The sequence below is a fragment of the Euprymna scolopes genome, chromosome 26, assembly GCF_053919585.1.
Source record: "Euprymna scolopes isolate OS-2025 chromosome 26, ASM5391958v1, whole genome shotgun sequence".
NCBI classification, from domain to species: Eukaryota; Metazoa; Mollusca; class Cephalopoda; order Sepiida; family Sepiolidae; genus Euprymna; species Euprymna scolopes.
Genome location: NC_136507.1, coordinates 98,700,766 through 98,725,586, shown reverse-complemented (window position 1 = coordinate 98,725,586; position 24,821 = coordinate 98,700,766). Strand labels below are relative to the sequence as shown.

The window sequence follows — 24,821 nt, the reverse complement described above, 5'->3', positions numbered from 1 at the left end:
AATGCTGTTGTAAATGATGTAAATATTTAATAAAATCTGCTTGAAAGATAATGCTGTAAATATTTAATAAAATCTGCTTGAAAGATAATGCTGTTGTAAATGATGTAAATATTTAATAAAATCTGCTTGAAAGATAATGCTGTAAATATGTAATAAAATCTGCTTGAAAGATAATGCTGTTGTAAATGATGTAAATATTTAATAAGATCTGCTTGAAAGATAATGCTGTTGTAAATGCTGTAAATATTTAATAAAATCTGCTTGAAAGATAATGCTGTAAATATTTAATAAAATCTGCTCGAAAGATAATGATGTTGTAAATGATGTAAATATTTAATAAAATCTGCTCGAAAGATAATGCTGTTGTAAATGATGTAAATATTTAATAAATCTGCTTGAAAGATAATGCTGTTGTAAATGATGTAAATATTTAATAAAATCTGCTTGAAAGATAATGATGTTGTAAATGATGTAAATATTTAATAAAATCTGCTTGAAAGATAATGCTGTAAATATTTAATAAAATCTGCTTGAAAGATAATGCTGTTGTAAATGCTGTAAATATTTAATAAAATCTGCTTGAAAGATAATGATGTTGTAAATGATGTAAATATTTAATAAAATCTGCTTGAAAGATAATGCTGTTGTAAATGATGTAAATATTTAATAAAATCTGCTTGAAAGATAATGCTGTTGTAAATGCTGTAAATATTTAATAAAATCTGCTTGAAAGATAATGATGTTGTAAATGATGTAAATATTTAATAAAATCTGCTTGAAAGATAATGCTGTTGTAAATGATGTAAATATTTAATAAAATCTGCTTGAAAGATAATGCTGTTGTAAATGATGTAAATATTTAATAAAATCTGCTTGAAAGATAATGATGTTGTAAATGATGTAAATATTTAATAAAATCTGCTTGAAAGATAATGCTGTTGTAAATGATGTAAATATTTAATAAAATCTGCTTGAAAGATAATGATGTTGTAAATGATGTAAATATTTAATAAAATCTGCTTGAAAGATAATGCTGTTGTAAATGATGTAAATATTTAATAAAATCTGCTTGAAAGATAATGCTGTTGTAAATGATGTAAATATTTAATAAAATCTGCTTGAAAGATAATGATGTTGTAAATGATGTAAATATTTAATAAAATCTGCTTGAAAGATAATGCTGTTGTAAATGATGTAAATATTTAATAAAATCTGCTTGAAAGATAATGCTGTTGTAAATGATGTAAATATTTAATAAAATCTGCTTGAAAGATAATGCTGTTGTAAATGATGTAAATATTTAATAAAATCTGCTCGAAAGATAATGCTGTTGTAAATGATGTAAATATTTAATAAAATCTGCTTGAAAGATAATGCTGTTGTAAATGATGTAAATATTTAATAAAATCTGCTTGAAAGATAATGCTGTTGTAAATGCTGTAAATATTTAATAAAATCTGCTTGAAAGATAATGCTGTTGTAAATGATGTAAATATTTAATAAAATCTGCTTGAAAGATAATGCTGTTGTAAATGCTGTAAATATTTAATAAAATCTGCTTGAAAGATAATGCTGTTGTAAATGCTGTAAATATTTAATAAAATCTGCTTGAAAGATAATGATGTTGTAAATGATGTAAATATTTAATAAAATCTGCTTGAAAGATAATGATGTTGTAAATGATGTAAATATTTAATAAAATCTGCTTGAAAGATAATGCTGTTGTAAATGATGTAAATATTTAATAAAATCTGCTTGAAAGATAATGCTGCTGTAAATGATGTAAATATTTAATAAAATCTGCTTGAAAGATAATGATGTTGTAAATGATGTAAATATTTAATAAAATCTGCTTGAAAGATAATGCTGTTGTAAATGCTGTAAATATTTAATAAAATCTGCTTGAAAGATAATGATGTTGTAAATGATGTAAATATTTAATAAAATCTGCTTGAAAGATAATGCTGTTGTAAATGCTGTAAATATTTAATAAAATCTGCTTGAAAGATAATGCTGTTGTAAATGATGTAAATATTTAATAAAATCTGCTTGAAAGATAATGATGTTGTAAATGATGTAAATATTTAATAAAATCTGCTTGAAAGATAATGCTGTTGTAAATGATGTAAATATTTAATAAAATCTGCTTGAAAGATAATGCTGTTGTAAATGATGTAAATATTTAATAAAATCTGCTTGAAAGATAATGCTGTTGTAAATGCTGTAAATATTTAATAAAATCTGCTTGAAAGATAATGCTGTTGTAAATGATGTAAATATTTAATAAAATCTGCTTGAAAGATAATGCTGTTGTAAATGCTGTAAATATTTAATAAAATCTGCTTGAAAGATAATGCTGTTGTAAATGCTGTAAATATTTAATAAAATCTGCTCGAAAGATAATGCTGTTGTAAATGATGTAAATATTTAATAAAATCTGCTTGAAAGATAATGCTGTTGTAAATGATGTAAATATTTAATAAAATCTGCTTGAAAGATAATGCTGTTGTAAATGATGTAAATATTTAATAAAATCTGCTTGAAAGATAATGCTGTTGTAAATATTTAATAAAATCTGCTTGAAAGATAATGCTGTAAATATTTAATAATATCTGCTTGAAAGATAATGCTGTTGTAAATGATGTAAATATTTAATAAAATCCGCTTGAAAGATAATGCTGTTGTAAATGCTGTAAATATTTAATAAAATCTGCTTGAAAGATAATGCTGTTGTAAATTATGTAAATATTTAATAAAATCTGCTTGAAAGATAATGCTGTTGTAAATGCTGTAAATATTTAATAAATCTGCTTGAAAGATAATGCTGTTGTAAATACTGTAAATATCTAATAAAATCTGCTTGAAAGATAATGCTGTTGTAAATGATGTAAATATTTAATAAAATCTGCTTGAAAGATAATGCTGTTGTAAATGCTGTAAATATTTAATAAAATCTGCTTGAAAGATAATGCTGTTGTAAATGATGTAAATATTTAATAAAATCTGCTTGAAAGATAATGCTGTTGTAAATGCTGTAAATATTTAATAAAATCTGCTCGAAAGATAATGCTGTTGTAAATGATGTAAATATTTAATAAAATCTGCTTGAAAGATAATGCTGTTGTAAATGCTGTAAATATTTAATAAAATCTGCTTGAAAGATAATGCTGTTGTAAATGATGTAAATATTTAATAAAATCTGCTTGAAAGATAATGCTGTTGTAAATGCTGTAAATATTTAATAAAATCTGCTCGAAAGATAATGCTTTTGTAAATGCTGTAAATATTTAATAAAATCTGCTTGAAAGATAATGCTGTTGTAAATGATGTAAATATTTAATAAAATCTGCTTGAAAGATAATGCTGTAAATATTTAATAAAATCTGCTTGAAAGATAATGCTGTTGTAAATGCTGTAAATATTTAATAAAATCTGCTTGAAAGATAATGCTGTTGTAAATGATGTAAATATTTAATAAAATCTGCTTGAAAGATAATGCTGTAAATATTTAATAAAATCTGCTTGAAAGATAATGCTGTTGTAAATGATGTAAATATTTAATAAAATCTGCTTGAAAGATAATGCTGTTGTAAATGATGTAAATATTTAATAAAATCTGCTTGAAAGATAATGCTGTTGTAAATGATGTAAATATTTAATAAAATCTGCTTGAAAGATAATGCTGTTGTAAATGCTGTAAATATTTAATAAAATCTGCTTGAAAGATAATGCTGTTGTAAATGCTGTAAATATTTAATAAAATCTGCTTGAAAGATAATGCTGTTGTAAATGATGTAAATATTTAATAAAATCTGCTTGAAAGATAATGCTGTTGTAAATGATGTAAATATTTAATAAAATCTGCTTGAAAGATAATGCTGTAAATATTTAATAAAATCTGCTTGAAAGATAATGCTGTTGTAAATGATGTAAATATTTAATAAAATCTGCTTGAAAGATAATGCTGTTGTAAATGATGTAAATATTTAATAAAATCCGCTTGAAAGATAATGCTGTTGTAAATGATGTAAATATTTAATAAAATCTGCTCGAAAGATAATGCTGTTGTAAATGATGTAAATATTTAATAAAATCTGCTTGAAAGATAATGCTGTAAATATTTAATAAAATCTGCTTGAAAGATAATGCTGTTGTAAATGATGTAAATATTTAATAAGATCTGCTTGAAAGATAATGCTGTTGTAAATGATGTAAATATTTAATAAAATCTCCTTGAAAGATAATGCTGTAAATATTTAATAAAATCTGCTTGAAAGATAATGCTGTTGTAAATGATGTAAATATTTAATAAAATCTGCTTGAAAGATAATGCTGTAAATATGTAATAAAATCTGCTTGAAAGATAATGCTGTTGTAAATGATGTAAATATTTAATAAGATCTGCTTGAAAGATAATGCTGTTGTAAATGCTGTAAATATTTAATAAAATCTGCTTGAAAGATAATGCTGTAAATATTTAATAAAATCTGCTTGAAAGATAATGCTGTTGTAAATGCTGTAAATATTTAATAAAATCTGCTCGAAAGATAATGCTGTTGTAAATGCTGTAAATATTTAATAAAATCTGCTTGAAAGATAATGCTGTTGTAAATGATGTAAATATTTAATAAAATCTGCTTGAAAGATAATGCTGTTGTAAATGATGTAAATATTTAATAAAATCTGCTTGAAAGATAATGCTGTTGTAAATGATGTAAATATTTAATAAAATCTGCTTGAAAGATAATGCTGTTGTAAATGATGTAAATATTTAATAAAATCTGCTTGAAAGATAATGATGTTGTAAATGATGTAAATATTTAATAAAATCTGCTTGAAAGATAATGCTGTTGTAAATGCTGTAAATATTTAATAAAATCTGCTTGAAAGATAATGATGTTGTAAATGATGTAAATATTTAATAAAATCTGCTTGAAAGATAATGCTGTTGTAAATGCTGTAAATATTTAATAAAATCTGCTTGAAAGATAATGCTGTTGTAAATGATGTAAATATTTAATAAAATCTGCTTGAAAGATAATGATGTTGTAAATGATGTAAATATTTAATAAAATCTGCTTGAAAGATAATGCTGTTGTAAATGATGTAAATATTTAATAAAATCTGCTTGAAAGATAATGCTGTTGTAAATGATGTAAATATTTAATAAAATCTGCTTGAAAGATAATGCTGTTGTAAATGCTGTAAATATTTAATAAAATCTGCTTGAAAGATAATGCTGTTGTAAATGATGTAAATATTTAATAAAATCTGCTTGAAAGATAATGCTGTTGTAAATGCTGTAAAAATTTAATAAAATCTGCTTGAAAGATAATGCTGTTGTAAATGCTGTAAATATTTAATAAAATCTGCTCGAAAGATAATGCTGTTGTAAATGATGTAAATATTTAATAAAATCTGCTTGAAAGATAATGCTGTTGTAAATGATGTAAATATTTAATAAAATCTGCTTGAAAGATAATGCTGTTGTAAATGATGTAAATATTTAATAAAATCTGCTTGAAAGATAATGCTGTTGTAAATATTTAATAAAATCTGCTTGAAAGATAATGCTGTAAATATTTAATAATATCTGCTTGAAAGATAATGCTGTTGTAAATGATGTAAATATTTAATAAAATCCGCTTGAAAGATAATGCTGTTGTAAATGCTGTAAATATTTAATAAAATCTGCTTGAAAGATAATGCTGTTGTAAATTATGTAAATATTTAATAAAATCTGCTTGAAAGATAATGCTGTTGTAAATGCTGTAAATATTTAATAAATCTGCTTGAAAGATAATGCTGTTGTAAATACTGTAAATATCTAATAAAATCTGCTTGAAAGATAATGCTGTTGTAAATGATGTAAATATTTAATAAAATCTGCTTGAAAGATAATGCTGTTGTAAATGCTGTAAATATTTAATAAAATCTGCTTGAAAGATAATGCTGTTGTAAATGATGTAAATATTTAATAAAATCTGCTTGAAAGATAATGCTGTTGTAAATGCTGTAAATATTTAATAAAATCTGCTCGAAAGATAATGCTGTTGTAAATGATGTAAATATTTAATAAAATCTGCTTGAAAGATAATGCTGTTGTAAATGCTGTAAATATTTAATAAAATCTGCTTGAAAGATAATGCTGTTGTAAATGATGTAAATATTTAATAAAATCTGCTTGAAAGATAATGCTGTTGTAAATGCTGTAAATATTTAATAAAATCTGCTCGAAAGATAATGCAGTTGTAAATGCTGTAAATATTTAATAAAATCTGCTTGAAAGATAATGCTGTTGTAAATGATGTAAATATTTAATAAAATCTGCTTGAAAGATAATGCTGTAAATATTTAATAAAATCTGCTTGAAATATAATGCTGTTGTAAATGCTGTAAATATTTAATAAAATCTGCTTGAAAGATAATGCTGTTGTAAATGATGTAAATATTTAATAAAATCTGCTTGAAAGATAATGCTGTAAATATTTAATAAAATCTGCTTGAAAGATAATGCTGTTGTAAATGATGTAAATATTTAATAAAATCTGCTTGAAAGATAATGCTGTTGTAAATGATGTAAATATTTAATAAAATCTGCTTGAAAGATAATGCTGTTGTAAATGATGTAAATATTTAATAAAATCTGCTTGAAAGATAATGCTGTTGTAAATGCTGTAAATATTTAATAAAATCTGCTTGAAAGATAATGCTGTTGTAAATGCTGTAAATATTTAATAAAATCTGCTTGAAAGATAATGCTGTTGTAAATGATGTAAATATTTAATAAAATCTGCTTGAAAGATAATGCTGTTGTAAATGATGTAAATATTTAATAAAATCTGCTTGAAAGATAATGCTGTAAATATTTAATAAAATCTGCTTGAAAGATAATGCTGTTGTAAATGATGTAAATATTTAATAAAATCTGCTTGAAAGATAATGCTGTTGTAAATGATGTAAATATTTAATAAAATCCGCTTGAAAGATAATGCTGTTGTAAATGATGTAAATATTTAATAAAATCTGCTCGAAAGATAATGCTGTTGTAAATGATGTAAATATTTAATAAAATCTGCTTGAAAGATAATGCTGTAAATATTTAATAAAATCTGCTTGAAAGATAATGCTGTTGTAAATGATGTAAATATTTAATAAGATCTGCTTGAAAGATAATGCTGTTGTAAATGATGTAAATATTTAATAAAATCTCCTTGAAAGATAATGCTGTAAATATTTAATAAAATCTACTTGAAAGATAATGCTGTTGTAAATGATGTAAATATTTAATAAAATCTGCTTGAAAGATAATGCTGTAAATATGTAATAAAATCTGCTTGAAAGATAATGCTGTTGTAAATGATGTAAATATTTAATAAGATCTGCTTGAAAGATAATGCTGTTGTAAATGCTGTAAATATTTAATAAAATCTGCTTGAAAGATAATGCTGTAAATATTTAATAAAATCTGCTTGTAAGATAATTCTGTTGTAAATGATGTAAATATTTAATAAAATCTGCTTGAAAGATAATGCTGTTGTAAATGATGTAAATATTTAATAAAATCTGCTTTAAAGATAATGCTGTTGTAAATGCTGTAAATATTTAATAAAATCTGCTCGAAAGATAATGCTGTTGTAAATGATGTAAATATTTAATAAAATCTGCTTGAAAGATAATGCTGTTGTAAATGATGTAAATATTTAATAAAATCTGCTTGAAAGATAATGATGTTGTTAATGCTGTAAATATTTAATAAAATCTGCTTGAAAGATAATGCTGTTGTAAATGATATAAATATTTAATAAAATCTGCTTGAAAGATAATGATGTTGTAAATGATATAAATATTTAATAAAATCTGCTCGAAAGATAATGCTGTTGTAAATGATATAAATATTTAATAAAATCTGCTTGAAAGATAATGATGTTGTAAATGATATAAATATTTAATAAAATCTGCTCGAAAGATAATGCTGTTGTAAATGATATAAATATTTAATAAAATCTGCTTGAAAGATAATGCTGTTGTAAATGATATAAATATTTAATAAAACCTGCTCGAAAGATAATGATGTTGTAAATGATATAAATATTTAATAAAATCTGCTTGAAAGATAATGCTGTTGTAAATGATATAAATATTTAATAAAATCTGCTTGAAAGATAATGCTGTTGTAAATGATATAAATATTTAATAAAATCTGCTTGAAAGATAATGATGTTGTAAATGCTGTAAATATTTAATAAAATCTGCTCGAAAGATAATGCTGTTGTAAATGATGTAAATATTTAATAAAATCTGCTTGAAAGATAATGCTGTTGTAAATGCTGTAAATATTTAATAAAATCTGCTTGAAAGATAATGCTGTTGTAAATGATGTAAATATTTAATAAAATCTGCTTGAAAGATAATGCTGTTGTAAATGCTGTAAATATTTCATAAAATCTGCTTGAAAGATAATGCTGTTGTAAATGCTGTAAATATTTAATAAAATCTGCTCGAAAGATAATGCTGTTGTAAATGCTGTTAATATTTAATAAAATCTGCTCGAAAGATAATGCTGTTGTAAATGATGTAAATATTTAATAAAATCTGCTTGAAAGATAATGCTGTTGTAAATGCTGTAAATATTTAATAAAATCTGCTTGAAAGATAATGCTGTAATAAATGCTGTAAATATTTAATAAAATCTGCTTGAAAGATAATGCTGTTGTAAATGATGTAAATATTTAATAAAATCTGCTTGAAAGATAATGCTGTTGTAAATGATGTAAATATTTAATAAAATCTGCTTGAAAGATAATGCTGTTGTAAATGCTGTAAATATTTAATAAAATCTGCTTGAAAGATAATGCTGTTGTAAATGCTGTAAATATTTAATAAAATCTGCTTGAAAGATAATGCTGTAAATATTTAATAAAATCTGCTTGAAAGATAATGCTGTTGTAAATGCTGTAAATATTTAATAAAATCTGCTTGAAAGATAATGCTGTAAATATTTAATAAAATCTGCTTGAAAGATAATGCTGTTGTAAATGCTGTAAATATTTAATAAAATCTGCTTGAAAGATAATGCTGTTGTAAATGCTGTAAATATTTAATAAAATCTGCTCGAAAGATAATGCTGTTGTAAATGCTGTAAATATTTAATAAAATCTGCTTGAAAGATAATGCTGTTGTAAATGATGTAAATATTTAATAAAATCTGCTTGAAAGATAATGCTGTTGTAAATGATGTAAATATTTAATAAAATCTGCTTGAAAGATAATGCTGTTGTAAATGCTGTAAATATTTAATAAAATCTGCTTGAAAGATAATGCTGTAAATATTTAATAAAATCCGCTTGAAAGATAATGCTGTTGTAAATGCTGTAAATATTTAATAAAATCTGCTTGAAAGATAATGCTGTTGTAAATGATGTAAATATTTAATAAAATCTGCTTGAAAGATAATGCTGTTGTAAATGATGTAAATATTTTCCTGCAATGCACAAAGCGATATTAAAAAAAGTTACAAGTTCAATTGACGAGAAATAAGAAAACCAAAAAAAAAAAAAAAAAATGAAAATTACCAATCATCTCGTTTACTCCCAAATAATAGAGGCGTAAGACTTTGGCTGAATCTTTTCGCATTTTCGACCTCATGTTGCGAACTTTGCTGATGCCATCTTCATAGCAAAATAGCGGACTAAAAAGAAGGGGAAAAAAATACAAACTTTCAGAAGAACAATTTGACAAAAATAATGACATTTGTTTAAATCCCTGTTGGAGCCAGAGTTATCTCCCTTGGATATTACTGTAGTGTTACTTTCATGGTTCTCTTACATAACCATAAATTCAGAAATGAGACTCTGTCTCTCATTGTTGTGAACATCATCTAGTTGAACCAGAAAGAACTATTAATATTTTTTGACGACTACAGAATCACCTATAGTAAGGATTGAGTCTGTAATTCCCAAAAGATTGTGTTGTGTAGCAGGGGACACATTAATGGGGGCATATAATAACGTATAATGATTGTAATAACAATTCTGATGGGAAGACATTTATATATATTTAATCATGACGATGACTGTGACAATTCTTGGAGGTTTCATACAGACTGGGAGATATATGATGCAACAGTTCTTATACACATATAGAGAGGAGGGGAGATACTTCACTGATGATGATGATGATGATGATGGCGAGGACACATAATACTTGGAAGGGGTTACACAAAGTTCGTTACAAGATGATAAAACACAGTTACCTTTTTTCTTTGTGATGAATGACGACACGAAACAAACAGCTACAAATTATTAATGGTGATTGTTTTATTCATCTGATCGGCCGGTCGATGACGTCAGGAATTCAAACTTGGATCTACATGGTCTAATCTTCTACCTTTCGCTTCTAAGGGGGCTCTCCTCTCCAACTCTATCACTGTGTGTGATCTGCTCTGAATATCTGATCCTCATCAACTCATCCTTCAACTCACTCTAACTCCGAACCCTTGGATCCTATATTGAGAAATCTCCTTTGTTTATGACGTCAGAAGTGTTGTTTTCAAACGTGACTAATTTTCATGTGGCTTTACATATGTTTGTCCAAACACACCTTTGGCAAACAAAAGAATCCTCAATTATAATTCTAACCTATTTTTAAACAATATATTTTAATTTGCATTGTCCATTCATTTAACTGATATATTTAATATCCAGATTTCTAAAAGAATGGACAATCAACTCTTTTCCCGACATAAACAATATTTAACTATTTCTAATAGAATTAACAATGGACTGAATTTCTAACATTCCATTTTCCATTATCTTTAACACTTGCCGACAGGGTTCGATTCTATCATTTTCCTAATATCATTTTCACTTATCTAGTGTGTCTTCTTACTTACATGTTCTTATTTACTCATGAGTGCAGAATTAGACACAAGGTTGTTTTTAATGTGGAGAAAATCCAGCTCCCCAAAAGGGGGCATGCTGAATTTCTCTCCCACTGACTGAGGATAGAAAAAGTGAAGTGTAGTATCAGAACTGATACTACACTTTGTTCTTATCACATGTCCAGCCCCCAGAAGACACATAAACATGTAATGCAATGGATAAAGGTGTTAAGTGACAATTAGTTCTAAGTGATGGTCTTGCATCACAACAAACACTCGTCTAGTTACAACCACTATCTGTTCTAGTAAGTCATACCCTGTCTGCGGGGGTTACCGTTGTCCACACGGACGCTCATGGGAGGCTGGTCGTGGTCGATGTTGCCATTAAAAGCAGCACATTCCGGATCGTGGCAGTTTATGCGCCCAACATCCAAAGCGAGAGGGTTTCCTTTTTTCGGCGGGTGGAGGTGTTTCTCTCTTCGGGTCCAGAGTGTGTAGTTTTAATGGGGGACTGGAATGTCGTCCTGGACCCCAATATAGATAAGGTCAGGGGGTTTAGAGAGTCGGATCGGTGTGATAGAAGTCTGTCTGACCTGATGGCTTCGTGCAATCTGGTCAACAGGTTCCGTCTAGATCACCCCGAGAGGGAGATGTGGATGTGGCATGGTATTTCGGCCGTCTGTCCGAGCACATACTTGGACAGAATGTTAATTAGAAGGTGCGACATAGATTTCCTATCTTGTCCCACGTTCCACTGGCTAGGTCATTCGGACCACAAACTCATGTTGGCCCATTTGAAATTAGGTAATAGGCCTAGGTTGGCTAGCTACTGGAAGTTGAACATCTCCTTGTTGGAGTTGACCGACTTCTGGGAGCAGCTGTCGTCACTAATTCAGAGGGAGTTAGTGGGGATGGTTACTGGGAGTAGCTGGTGGGTTAAGCTTAAGGCTACCATTAGGCTCTTTTGTGTCCAATATAGCCAACGCCTTGCATTAATTAGGGCATGGACCAAAAGGCACCTAGATGATAGACTGACCCGGGTGGTGGCAGGGGAGGATTCCCTAGGACTAAGCTCTAGTTAAGGAGGACCTGAATCGCTTGGCTAGCAAGCAATATGCAGGTCAGGTAGTTAAGAGCTAGGTTAAAAAGAGTCTCCAATGAAGCCATGAATGTTGATGCTGTTGAACGTAAGGTCGCCCTAAGACGCGGCTCGGATGGGTACATTCGGAGGTGAAAAACCTGGAAGGGCGCTCTCTAATATCGGCACAAGAGATCTGCAATGGATTTCGTCAGCATTTGAAGGAACGCTTCACCCAACTACTCAGACTCCACGGCCAGGAGTTTGGCAGCTATTTAGCTGGCCCACCCCGCCTTACTGTGGCCCAATTGGCTAGCTGCAAGCAGATGGTTATGGAACATGAGGTCATTACTGCGTTGAAGCAGGTTGGCTACAACAAATCTCCGGGGCTCAATGGTTTGCCCTACAAACTGTTCTTGAGGCTGTTGCCCATGTTTGTGCCCCTTCTGATGGGCGTCTTTAACCACTGGTTTGCCCAGGGCTCGATCCCGAGGCAGGTTACCAAAGGAGTGGTCACAATTCTGAAGAAGGGGAACGGCGTGGAGGGGGGAATCTAGACGATTATAGGCCCATAGCTCTGCTTAACACAGACTTCAAGATTTTTTCCCGCATTCTTGCGAACCAACTGCAGGTTGTTATTGGGTACTTGGTCGATCAGAACTACGCTGTAAAGGATTGATCGATTCAGAACAATTTGCACTTGGTTCGCATGAGCATAGAGGGTTTAGAAGCCGACACGGAAGCCGCGCTGATCAATTTAGATCAATCCAAGACGTTCGATAGAGTCGACCATGGGTTCTTGAGAGCTGTTGTAGAAACTGCTGGCTTTGGTCCGGACTTCCGCAAGTGGGTCTCTGCTCTGTATCGAGATCCCGTGGTAGTGGTGCAAGTCAATGGTAGGTTGTCGGAGTCCTTTGGGGTCTCTTGGTCGGTGCGGCAGGGTTGCCCACTGTCGCCTCTGTTATATGTTCTGGCTTTGGAGCCCTTTCTTCGCAAATTAAGGGACGAAGTGGCAAGACCAGTCCTGCGCGGCATAGCTCTACCTGATGGCAAATTTGCCAGAGTGTCCGCGTATGCCGATGACGTCACCGTGTTTGCTGCACGGTGTAGCGATATTGAAGCGGTGATAGAGGCGATCGCTGAGTACAAAGTTGTCACAGGGGCCGTGATCAATCGCAGCAAGTGCGTTGGCCTGCAGTTGGGCACCTGGACCGGGGTAAACTCAATTCCAGATGCGTTTGGCTTGACGGATGACCCGGTTAAGATCCTCGGAGTTTGGTTCGGGCCTGGACTCCAACAGGACAAGAATTGGTCGGAGGTACAGACGAAGTTCGAGTCGTCAGTAGGGACTTGGATTCGGAAGAAATTGTCCTTGTAGGGTCATGCCGAGGCATGTGCAACGTACGTGTTTCCGCTGATCCTTTATCGCTTGTCTGTTCTTCCCCTGCCTGCGGACCGCTGTAAGGCTTTAGAGCGCCTCCTATTTAAACTTCTGTGGAAGGGAGGGAAGCCGTATGTCCATATACAGGTCTGTATGCAGAAACTTGGCGAGGGAGACTTAGGAATGCCTGACCTACAAAGTCATATGCATGCCGAAAGATTGGCGTTCCTGAGTCGGACACTGATAGAGGAAACGCATTGGGTACCAGTCGTGGAGCAAGCTTTTCCACGGCTCATATCCGACCCCGCCACTGAAGGTCGAAGAAGAAGACTAGCGCGAGAATTGCATTTTCTTACCGAATGCTGAGCCGCCCTTAGGGCATTGCTGGGGTCCAGTGACCTTGCACGGTCTAGGAGGAGGCTATATGAGGAATTAGTGGTGGGTATCGCGAAAGATCCGCTGATGGAGCGGCTGCATCTGTCGAGGGGGGAAGTTCTCTCACTTTGGAGTTGGGTACCTGCCAGTAGCTATCTGAATAATTCCGAGTTTTCCATCACATGGAGGCTAGTCCGGGACGTGCTGCCACTCTTTGGCAGACTAGCCAGGGATTTCAGGGACAAAGATTACTATTTTCCCCCATGCCCACGCTGCAACGGCGAAGAGGAGGAGGAGACGAGAGAACATGCGTTGGCCTTCCTGAGCCACTATATGCAAGATTACCAACCGTGGCACCCCGTGGTTACTGCCGCCTTCCCCGATCTTGTTCCCGACCCTTCTATCGAGAGCCGTCGCAGGCCGCGGGGAGAATCTGCCTACATGAAAGAGTGCCGAGCCGCGCTAAAATGACTACCAAGGTCCAGCGACCTTGTGACTGCTACCCATAGGGAACTCCACAAGGATCTAGTGTAGGGGCTGCTGACGACCCGCTATGCACGCGTTTGGGTTGGCAGCAGAGTGAGATCCGCTCCGCATGGAGCTGGGCGCCAGGTTCGAGTCATCTGAACAATTCGGAGTTCTCTCTGACCTGGCGATTGGCCCGAAATGCACTTCCACTCAACAACGTACAATGCAATTCCGGGTTTTTGGAGTCGCCTGATTGTCCTTGTTGTGGGACAATGGCCATAGAAATGACTGATCATGCTTTCTTCGATTGCTGCGAACTCCGCCGGTACTGGTCGTATGTCAGTGAGGTGACGGCTCGCATTGATCCTGAGCATCCTCGCCCAATTACCGTATCCAATGTCGTGGACAATGTGAGGCCACCGTGGGACCGGGAAAGACAAATGGTCTACATTACAATCCTGGCTGTGGCAAGAATGGTGATTTGGACGTCGCGTCTGCAGGGTTGCCGGGGGGGGGGGTGTCTTTTTCTGATCAGGATCTGATCGCTTTCTTTAAACACCAACTATTGTGACACTTACGTCACCCGCACGTCGTCTAGTGGTGGAACACTCCCCGATCGTTGGTCTTCGGGTCTTTTTGATGAGAATGTCAGCGGCCAGTACCTGAAAGAGACTCGTCGAGCGTTTCTGCAATCATGCCAAACAAATTAAAAAAAGACAAGTTGATATTTGTTTTTTTTTTTTTTTGTGATTCGAAATCCCTTGTTATTCATAAAAGGTTACAATCGTCGTTTCGTATTTCACTATTAAGTTAGGGACTGGCCGTTTGTTAACTGCAAAGTTCTTTCGTTTTCAATAAAAACTGAACGGCTACGTGGCAGGGTCAATCGATGAGGCGGTTGGCTTTTTCGCTCGTTCGAGCCCAGGGGAGCAGATTCTCTCTGTGTCTGTCAGTCTCTGTGTGTCTTGCGCTCAAAACTCGCTGCTTATATTCTGGGGGTGGGAGCTATATCTTCTTCTTTTTCTCTCATTCGTCCCTTTAACCAATCAGGATGCCGGAACCGGTGTCACTCAAATCTTCACCAGGCGGCCTATGCCCAAAAAAGGGGCTGTTTCTTCTTCTTCTGTTGGCAATCGAGTAGAATATCTCAGCCGGCGTGTGCCTAATGGAATTTGACGGGCCATTAAAACCAGAATGGTTTCGTTCAATTAACTTTGAGGGATCATAAAAATCAACCAAATTCAATTCCATAAAGGCCACGTGTCTTTTCAATAGAGGCCACTTACCCACCAGGGAGCAGCCAACAATGGTCGCTTTGTAAATTGGAATTTCATTGGTACCCTTCCTTCCATTCATGTATCGGGCTGTCATGGTCAATTAGCGTTTACAGCTTTCTTGGCCAAAAGAAGTATCCCTCCACATGCCACTCTGGCCCTATCTACCTTTTTTTCCTTTTTATTTTTTTTTCTTTTGTTTACAACTGTTTTTTTTTCTATGCCTGTCGTTCGCCCCACCACCCCCTCTTTTCTCAGTCGCCTGCTACCTCTCTCAGTGTCTATCCCGTTGGGTGCATTTAGCTTGCAGTTTACTGCACCTTCGAGCCTGTCTCACTATGGGTGAAGATCAGATGTGATAGAAGAAGGCTGCATCGTGCGGCATTTGATAGAAGATGGATACATGTAGCAAGTCTGTGTGTACGAAGAGGAGCCAAATTTGAATACCTGTTCCCTGCCTAGGTGTGGAACGCGCAGTTCCGTAAAGTAAAATTAAACAAATAGCCTCTCAGCTAGCTGAGTGTGTGTTCCATCCCTCCCTGATTAGGAAGCCTCCAAGATCCCCACCCCCTCTTTCTTGCAATTTTTGTTTTCACCTCCTCCTCTAAATTTCACTCATCTTGGAGAGAAAGAAATACAAACTAACCCCCATTCCTTACCCACAAAATTTTCTTTTCTCCATTCACCCCCATCTAGAGGGCATCCCCACTAAGAGACTGACCCGCAGAAGCCAGGTTCCTTTTACAAACCTAGTGTAACGGGCAGTCTATCAACTAGACGGAGTTGGGAGGGTCCTACTAATCGCCCCCCCCTTTTTCCCCCCCGCCCTCGACACAAATGAATTATTGCACCATTTTATTGTTATCTTTTTTTGTTTTTACACGTCAATAAAAAATGTTTTAAAAATTGGGAGTTAAGTAGGATGTCCCCAAGTATGAAAGGGTGAATGCGGTATTATGGTGAAAGATACTAGCTGGTAGAAACTTTTGATTTTGTTTAGTTCTGGAATGACAAGGATGACCAACGACACCCACAATCCACCCCCTTTTGAGTTGGCCATGTGCATAAGTTTTTTGTTCATTGCTGATTTTCAATGTATTTTTAACATGAATAAAGGATTTAATATCTCAAAGTGTAGTATCTGTAGTATCTGTTCCGGCAGATACTTCAAGCAAAGACCATATGTGGGGGCAACTCCACATATAAGACCTTGGTCAATGTAGGAGCAACCCTTCATACCAATTGTCACTATCTAGCTCCCATTTCCCACCCATTGGGAGCTGGTCCCCTCTTCCCTCTCCCCTTCCCTCTCTCTCAACATTAAAAAACGGCCTTGTGCCTAATTTGCTCAGTGGGGAAGCAAATAAATACAAACCCCACATATAAGACCTTGGTCAATGAAGGGACAACCCTTCATACCAATTGTCACTATCCAGCTCCCCTACTCCCCGGGTGTTATATATATGGGAGTATGTTACATTGTTCTTATTCAGATATTTATATATTTGTTGTTGTTCATGTTTGTAAGAGTCGAGACAGTCTTAGGAGTGTTCATGTTGTTGAGTGTTCATATGTCTTAAGATGTCCATGTTTGTGGAGATAGCATATTGGAGACATAGACAGGTATATATATAGAGAGAGAGACAGTTCTGTATATATAAGAGACAGACAGAGTGCATATAAAGAGAGGAGCACCAAGCCTGTAATTCAATGAGAGGAGATTTGATATATAGATAGATAGACCGAGAGATGTGTTTGACATTTACGTTGACAGTTGTACATTTTTATAAACACAAAGTTCATATTAATACAATTTCACTTTACCTTTGTTTTGGTGATGATGAGTTTCACTTAGTTCTTATAATATAAATGGGCAATACCTTTTCTGTTGAATAACAACACGAAGACGCAGATACAAAATCACATGATGATACGTTTATTTCTTCTTCGACCGGTCAGACATGATTTTGTATTTCAGGGATTCAAAGTTGTTACATGGTTATCTCTAAACCCTATCGCTCTCAGAGGGTGCCTGGACTCTAACGGAGAATCGGTCTGATCACCTCTGATCTGACTCCTCTCGCTTCATCTCTTCTTCTAACTCTGATTCTCATTCTGACTTATCTAACTAACTTCATAACTCATGACGTCACTGCATGACGAAGCATGTGTCTCTCAGAACACATGGCATGACATGCCTCCGTGTTTAAGCACGCATTGTTATTCACGTTTCTTACAAAGCTGACCCTCTAACCTAATTTTCGTAACCCACTTTACAAATAACATTTTCCATTGTCCGTTTTTAAATTCCTTATTTTAATTTTCATTTTTATAACAGAAACAAATTTCATCATTACATTCCTTTTTCAATAAACAGATAGCTAACTATCAGCTTTTGATCAATGCCGTGGAAACCTTATATCAGACAATTGCTTTCATATGGACACCCCTATTTTTTTATGGGGAACTGGTTTTCGACCCGACATCTTGGGGAAACTAATTCAAAACAAAGTTCACTGCGAGATTCATGTTTGACCCAATTCACTTTTAACTTAACTCATTACGTTTTTTTGTTTTTTTTTTCGCTTTCGCCTCAAGGATTCGAGTTCGAACCTCCCCCACCCCACCCCCACTTTTTTTGGTTTTTCAAACACCCGGGCACTGCCGGACCGTTTGTTTTTTGTTTTTTTTAGAAGTTTTAACATTGTTTGTTTTATAATATTTAAACAGGGTTATTTCACCCTCCACACACACACACACGCCTCTAAAAACCCGGGCAACGCCGGGTACCCCCGCTAGTCTCTTACATAAAGGACAGGTGTCAGTGTGTGTATGTCTAGGTAAAAATCTTAAACTACAAAACAAAATTAATATTTTTTTGGATCAGTATTTCCCAGGATGAATAATATCTAAAATTTCAAAAAATGATATTCATGTTTTGACCCTAAACTGGCACAAAACGTGTCAGGTTTAGGGTCAGTTTGCCAGACATTTCATGTACTAAAAAAAGAGAAGTAACTCTGATTTTTCATCAAGGAGTTAATTCCCTTATGCCGACTAACTCCTTAAGGAAGCCATATAAAGCAATGCTGGGTCGCCCTGCTAGTTAAAATATAAAGAAATTAGTTGTGCCTGACAATGCATTGCTGTGGCTCAGTTTGTGTAAATGGATCCTCCCATCCTCCCACCCCCAAAAAAGATAAAATTCATTTTTTAAAGAAATAATTATTGTGGTAAACTGTTTTTTTTTCATTATAGAAAAATATCTTTAAGTTAATTAATAAAGAAAATATTTTATGTATTTATTTATTTATTTATGTTATTCTCATCTCCTATAGTTGTTGTTTCACATAAGTAAAGGCGGAATGAAAAGTAGATAGATTGATATTTTTTTTGCTTTTATTATAGCAATTTATCATAGCAAGCCACATGGTAAAACGGACACAGAAACACGCAAGAGAAATAATAATCGGAATGGGAGAAGAGAGAGTGAGATAGTGAGAGAAGATAAAAACTGTTGTAGGTGATGTTGACGCCATATTTTTTTTATTTCAGTAGAAAAAGAAATCTAAAACGCGAGCCAGAGAGGGAGAAAGAGAAATAAAAACTGTTGTAGATAATGTTGACGCCGTGAAATGTTTGTTGTTTTTTCTTCAGCATAAAAAGAACATTACATGGCGAACAATATCTACACCAGCTTTTATTCCCTCTCTATCTTCTCTCTCTCTCTCTCTCTTTCTATATATATATATATATATATATATTCTTCTCAACCAAAATAAGTAACATGATTGAAATCTAGCTAATCCTAGGAGACTATGTAAGTAATTTAAATCACCCACATTAAAAGTAAATGTAAAAAATATATAAAGAAAGATTTTTGAAAAAAAGGCCCCATTATAAAACAAAGTAAAAGAAAACAAAAAATAGCATCGTGTAAAGTTCGCTAAGCCACTCTGAAATCGAAAAATAAACAATGGTACCCATCCATACATTTTTTTTTTCAGGATTTGTTTTTTTTGGGGGGGAGGGGGGTAGTGGTGTGTTGTTAATGTGTGCTTAGGTAAGTGTAAGGTTATCAGTATTTAATTTTCTGTTTATGAGCGGTTATTGTTTGTATTTGATTTTTTTTAAACAGTTGACTCTTGTAGAGAGTATCACCATATTTGAAAAGTTTTGGTGCATTCGTTTAGAAGTAGATTCCAATAAAATCGAATTGTCAGCTCCCAACCAATGAGAATGGGCAGAATTTGAGAAGGGAGAATTTATTATTTTTGAATCAGGAAATGGAAAGATTATGTTATGTCTATGAGTTTATGATCTAGACATGAAGGGTGCAAGCACAATATCTGTAGAATATGTATATTTCCTCCCAGTCTTGACTGGGGGCGGTAGGAGGACTTAATATTTAGGGGGGAAAATAGAAACTACTTCCTCTAAAGATGCTGCGATTGTGATAGGGTTGCTCATGGGATTAAATGCAGAATTTTATTATAATGGCTAAATGTGTTTAAAATATTGTTCTAAAGTTACATAAGATAGTGGCTAATAGTCTAGACATAATAAACTTTTATGTGGCATTTCTTGTCATAAACCTACAGTACTTTGGTCCTGAGGGGAAAATATTATATATGAAGATAAAATTAAAAAAAGAAATGGTGATTAATTCACATTTTGATTAATTCGGCATTAATATGATGACAGTTTAATTTCTGCTTTGCTTAGTATAACTTTTTGAGCACATTTCATCGTTTAAAGAAAGTAAGCAATTAATTCACTCATTGTTTATTTTTATTTGAGTAATTGCATTTTTTAGCAAACTTAATAGTTCCATTAATTATTTATTTCTGTTTTAGTAAATGTAGCTTCAGTCTGAATACTTTTTGAACACACAACAGCAAATTCGAAACTGATGATTTTGCTGGGAACAAAATTATCTCCTTTTGAGAGAAATTGTTCTCAACACAAGAGTTTTTCCCCTTGGTAAAAAGAAAAAAAAAACGTTCAGATTCCCTTGTTGAATAATGTAGACTCCAAACTTCGTGTTGAACACAAAACTTTTGGGAGCTCTCTAACGAATACGTTATTGAAAAGTAAGGCCACATCTTGACAGAATAGACGCCATGAGAAAATATAAGTCTTCACGTTATCTTTTTGCATGAATAATTTTTGCATTCTTCTGTGTAGAGGTGCAAACAAACAGGTAATTGTTGTCACTATCCTACCGCATGGGATCAATTAGTATAACAAGGTTGTCTCCAGTCCCTAAATACAGGGGCTAACCCTAAGTCCCCGTGCCCACACTCTTATCTAGTGATGGACCCTTCAAAATGTAACCAGACACTTACTTGTGACTGGAACTACCACTCTGATGCTCAGAGCACACTAAACATGCACGACCCTAAGTCTATTTGGCATGAAGGAAGAGAAAACACCCCAAAAAAAGAAATATAAATATGTATATATATTTATATTACACGTGGCAGACGGTCCTGAACAAGCTCGTCCACACAATCCCGAACACCTTCGATGATTCAGCACAACATCATCATCATATCTTATCGCAATAGAAATTACCCCATCGCATGGCGGTGCTGTTTGCCTCCTTAAGGTCTTGGTTTGAGCAATGAGGACCCAATCGGCAGTTTTCCCTAAGGTGGTGCATCGTTTGTACCTCTCCACATGGACATAAAGGTGAGGTGTCTAGACCCCATTTGTGGAGATTGTCTTTTGTTTTGCCTACTTTGGCCCTGGCTCTGTTTAGAGTCACCCAGTTTTTTCTATCAAGGTTTGAACTCTGGGGGAGTGTTTCTTTTGGGTCTGGTAGGGCTTCATTTTTATTCCTGCTGTTATAGTCTCACCATCGTTCCATCCTATAGGAGGCAGCTTGCCTGGGATCGATTTCCTCTATATTGATGAAGCTACTGTGAGATTTTAGTCTTTGTCTCACTGATTGGTGGCCAAACAGTGAGTGCCTGTGGTCGTTAATCTGTTTGTACCGTTCTATTCTGGTGATGACTTCTCACCTGATATGTGGTGGTGGAATACCAGTTAGGCAGTATAGAGCTGGCAAGGGAGTTGGTCGTAGGGCACCAGTTATGGTCCGGTATGCCCTGTTCAGCTCTACATCAATTTTATGGGCATGGCATGATCTTGTCCATACTGGGGCACAATACTCCGCTGTGGAATGGCACAGTGCAAGAGCTGTTTGCCTCACTGTTTTGGGGTCGGCACCCCAATTGCTGGTGGCAAGCTTACTGAGAAGGCTGTTTCGTGATGACAGCTTGCCTTTCAATTTGGTAATGTGTTTTCTAAAAGAGAGTGTTCTGTCCAGAGTTACCCCTAGATAGACTGGGAAAGATTCATGTGTAAGCATGTTGTCATTCCACATGACTCTTAGTCTCCAATTTGCTTGGTGATTATTAAGATGAATGACGCAAACCTGGGTCTTGTTTGGGTTTGCATTGAAGTACCATTTTTTATAGTACCTAGAGAGAGTGGCTAGGGCATCAGAGAGTCTTTCTTCTATGATGTCAAAACTATTTGTCTGGGTGGCGATGCATAGGTCATCAGCATATATATATCTTTGTATATTTGGGTATTGTGGTTGGTCGTTAGTGTAGATATTGAATAGGGTTGGAGCCAAAACTGGACCTTGTGGGAGGCCATTGTTTTGGATAAACCATCTACTCTTTTTGCCATCCATCTCAACATGGAAACGCTGATTACTAAGTAGACATTCAATTATGCTCACCAATGCTGAGTTTTGTATCATTTGGGCTACTTTTAGTATGAGTGCCCTATGGTTGATAGTGTCATAGGTTGCTGTAAGGTCTACAAACACAGTGCCTGTTATTGTTTTGGTCTCAAATTCATCCTCAATGAATTGTGTCAGGTTTAAAATCTGGCTACAACATGACCGACTTGGTCTAAAGCCAGCTTGGTCAGCTGAGAGTTGTTCTTCCACTGTCTCTGTTATTCTAGCAAGTATCATGCAATCATATAATTTATAGAGAATACACAGTAGGGAGATAGGTCGGTAGCTGTGATGTGGCGTCTTTTCCAGGTTTTAGAATGGCTACTACTCTTGCCTTTTTCCAGATTGTAGGGAGTTTGAGGGTTGATGCACAGTTATTTATTAGGGCCAGTAACCACTTTCTTACAGTTGTTCCAAAGTGTGTTACCATCTCTGTGGTTATTCCATCAAGGCCCGATGCCTTTCCATTTTTTAGTTGAGATATTGCTGCGGTTATTTCGGCTTCTGAGAATGGTTCTAGATGGGCATTGCTGTTTTGCATGACGTGGCTAAGTTCGGCTTTCATTCATTTTGACATGCTCCCAACCGATACCATCAACTCGACATATGATCCCAAACAACACCGTCTAATCGACATGCCACGATCCTGAACAATGCCATTGATCGACGCTCCACAATCACGAACAACACTGTTGATCAACACAACACGATCGTCTTAATATTACAGGCTCAGGAACTTTGGATGCATCATCTCCTGAGGATCTTTCTTCATCTGGTTGTTTGTACAGCAGTGGGGCTTCATCATCTGATGAGGTAATTTCGTCAGTGATTATGCAATTACGTCAGCACACTGGGCACACATCCTTTATGTGGCATGGTGTTCCATCAACTGAGATCGAGTGTTGGCTATTTATTTTTTCACTCTTCCTGTGCCAAACTGCATCGTACATCTTCCTTGCAGATTTTTCACCGAAACCGCATCTCCATCCTCGTACGAATTAGCACCTGTAGTGTCGGTACCACCACTTTATTGATACCGTTGATACAAATCCTATAATTGTATAACACATTCACTGGTGCTGCTATGGCCATCTTGTCGCCTTTAGGTGTGACGTTGTGCGAGTAAACTGCCTCTGAGATCGTGCACCTTGTTCTTGCCACAATGCGCTTTATTGTGTGATGGGACCTCCTGATTATTCCATTTCTAGATGGTACGTGGGCACACTAAAATTGAATGCACATGCCCCACATGTGTGTAAACTCAGCAAATATCTTTCTGTAAAACACCGTGCAATTATCTCTGAGCAATTCAGTCAATGGCCCCCTTTCACAGAATACTCTTCAACTGCTTAATGATGTTAGCAGAATCCTGTCGGTGCAGTTGCCTCCAAATGGCAAAACGGCTATGGCCAGTCTATCCACGTGAAGTAAAACTGAGTACCGAAATGAGTTATATCCATAGCAATCCTGTTTCAGTTAATTATAGGTTGACTAAATTCACAAAGTACCATGTCCTTTTCACACCAGGATGTCCACTAGGCCGATGAAATGTCTGTATCTGCGGCCACAGTACACACAAATTCTCAAGGTTCTATTGCTTTACAGATCTCATTTAACCATCGCCGTGGTACCTGAGTAAGTTGGTCAGCTCTGTTATCGTGAAACTTTACAAGCCCTACATTGATTGTTAGTGCATATTCCGAGGCCAAATCTCGTAGCATGGAGAGGCGGCACCTAATTAACATTTCCAAAGCTGCTTTGGTATGCCATCTTATTTGTCTAGACAAGGTGTCAGTTATCCACTGATATACACAGAGTCCGTTTGTAAATGTATGGTTTGGCTTTCCACTGAAATGTAAAGTTGACACCTTGCAGCGCAGCATCAAGCTCAGCTAAATTTATGTGTTTGCCCTCATACACTGCTCAGAACCGGCTTGTGTCTTCTGCCACAGAATCATTGCTTTCCACAACCACGCCTGTAGCACTGGAACTAGCGTCCACCCACACTATAACATCTTCTCTACAGATACACCAGTTACCTTTCACTGGATCGTCCTGGGCTGCTCTCAAATAAATGTCTTTGATCATCCCTGCTAGAATAGGTTCTCACAGTTCATCATCCCATCCAGTTGTCATATTTGCTTTTATTTTACAAATGCTGTGGTGACATGTAACCAGCCACACACCAGGAAATGGCCAGTCAGTTTCCTACACACTGAAAATTCAAGTAAGTCTATTGGGCACTGCTGGAAGGTTACTTCCACACCGCAATACCAATTTTCCATGCTTCTCCTGGACACATAATCTCAACAGTCTCAGCTGTTTTGGGGTCTTGCTTTCCAGACAAAACTTTACCAAATGTTCATTGACACGGGTTGCAGAACACACACTTTTATTCATAGAAAAATGTTGTTAATATATGAAGCCATAGCCACGTTTATGGTCTTATCCTGGCTGAGGACAGTAGTAACAATGGCCCACATTATTAAGGGGGCAACGTTAAGCCCAACTCCAAGGCAAGCGAGATAATATCTCTACTGTTTGGAACGGCCAAAGAGATTTGTTAACATGTTCTTGCAAAAAAAAGCAGCATAAATCCAACACTG

The 24,821-nt window shown here is 34.8% G+C and overlaps 1 protein-coding gene across 1 annotated transcript in view; it reads right to left on the bottom strand.

Moving 5' to 3' along the window:
- The window catches only part of LOC145248305 (uncharacterized), an 89,847-nt gene that overhangs the window by 42,314 nt on the left and 22,712 nt on the right, over nucleotides 1–24,821 (bottom strand). Inside the window, exon 6 of the mRNA XM_080110195.1 lies at nucleotides 9,576–9,691. Within this exon, the coding sequence (XP_079966321.1) occupies nucleotides 9,576–9,691 (116 nt within the window). The remainder of the gene's footprint in view (nucleotides 1–9,575; nucleotides 9,692–24,821) is intronic.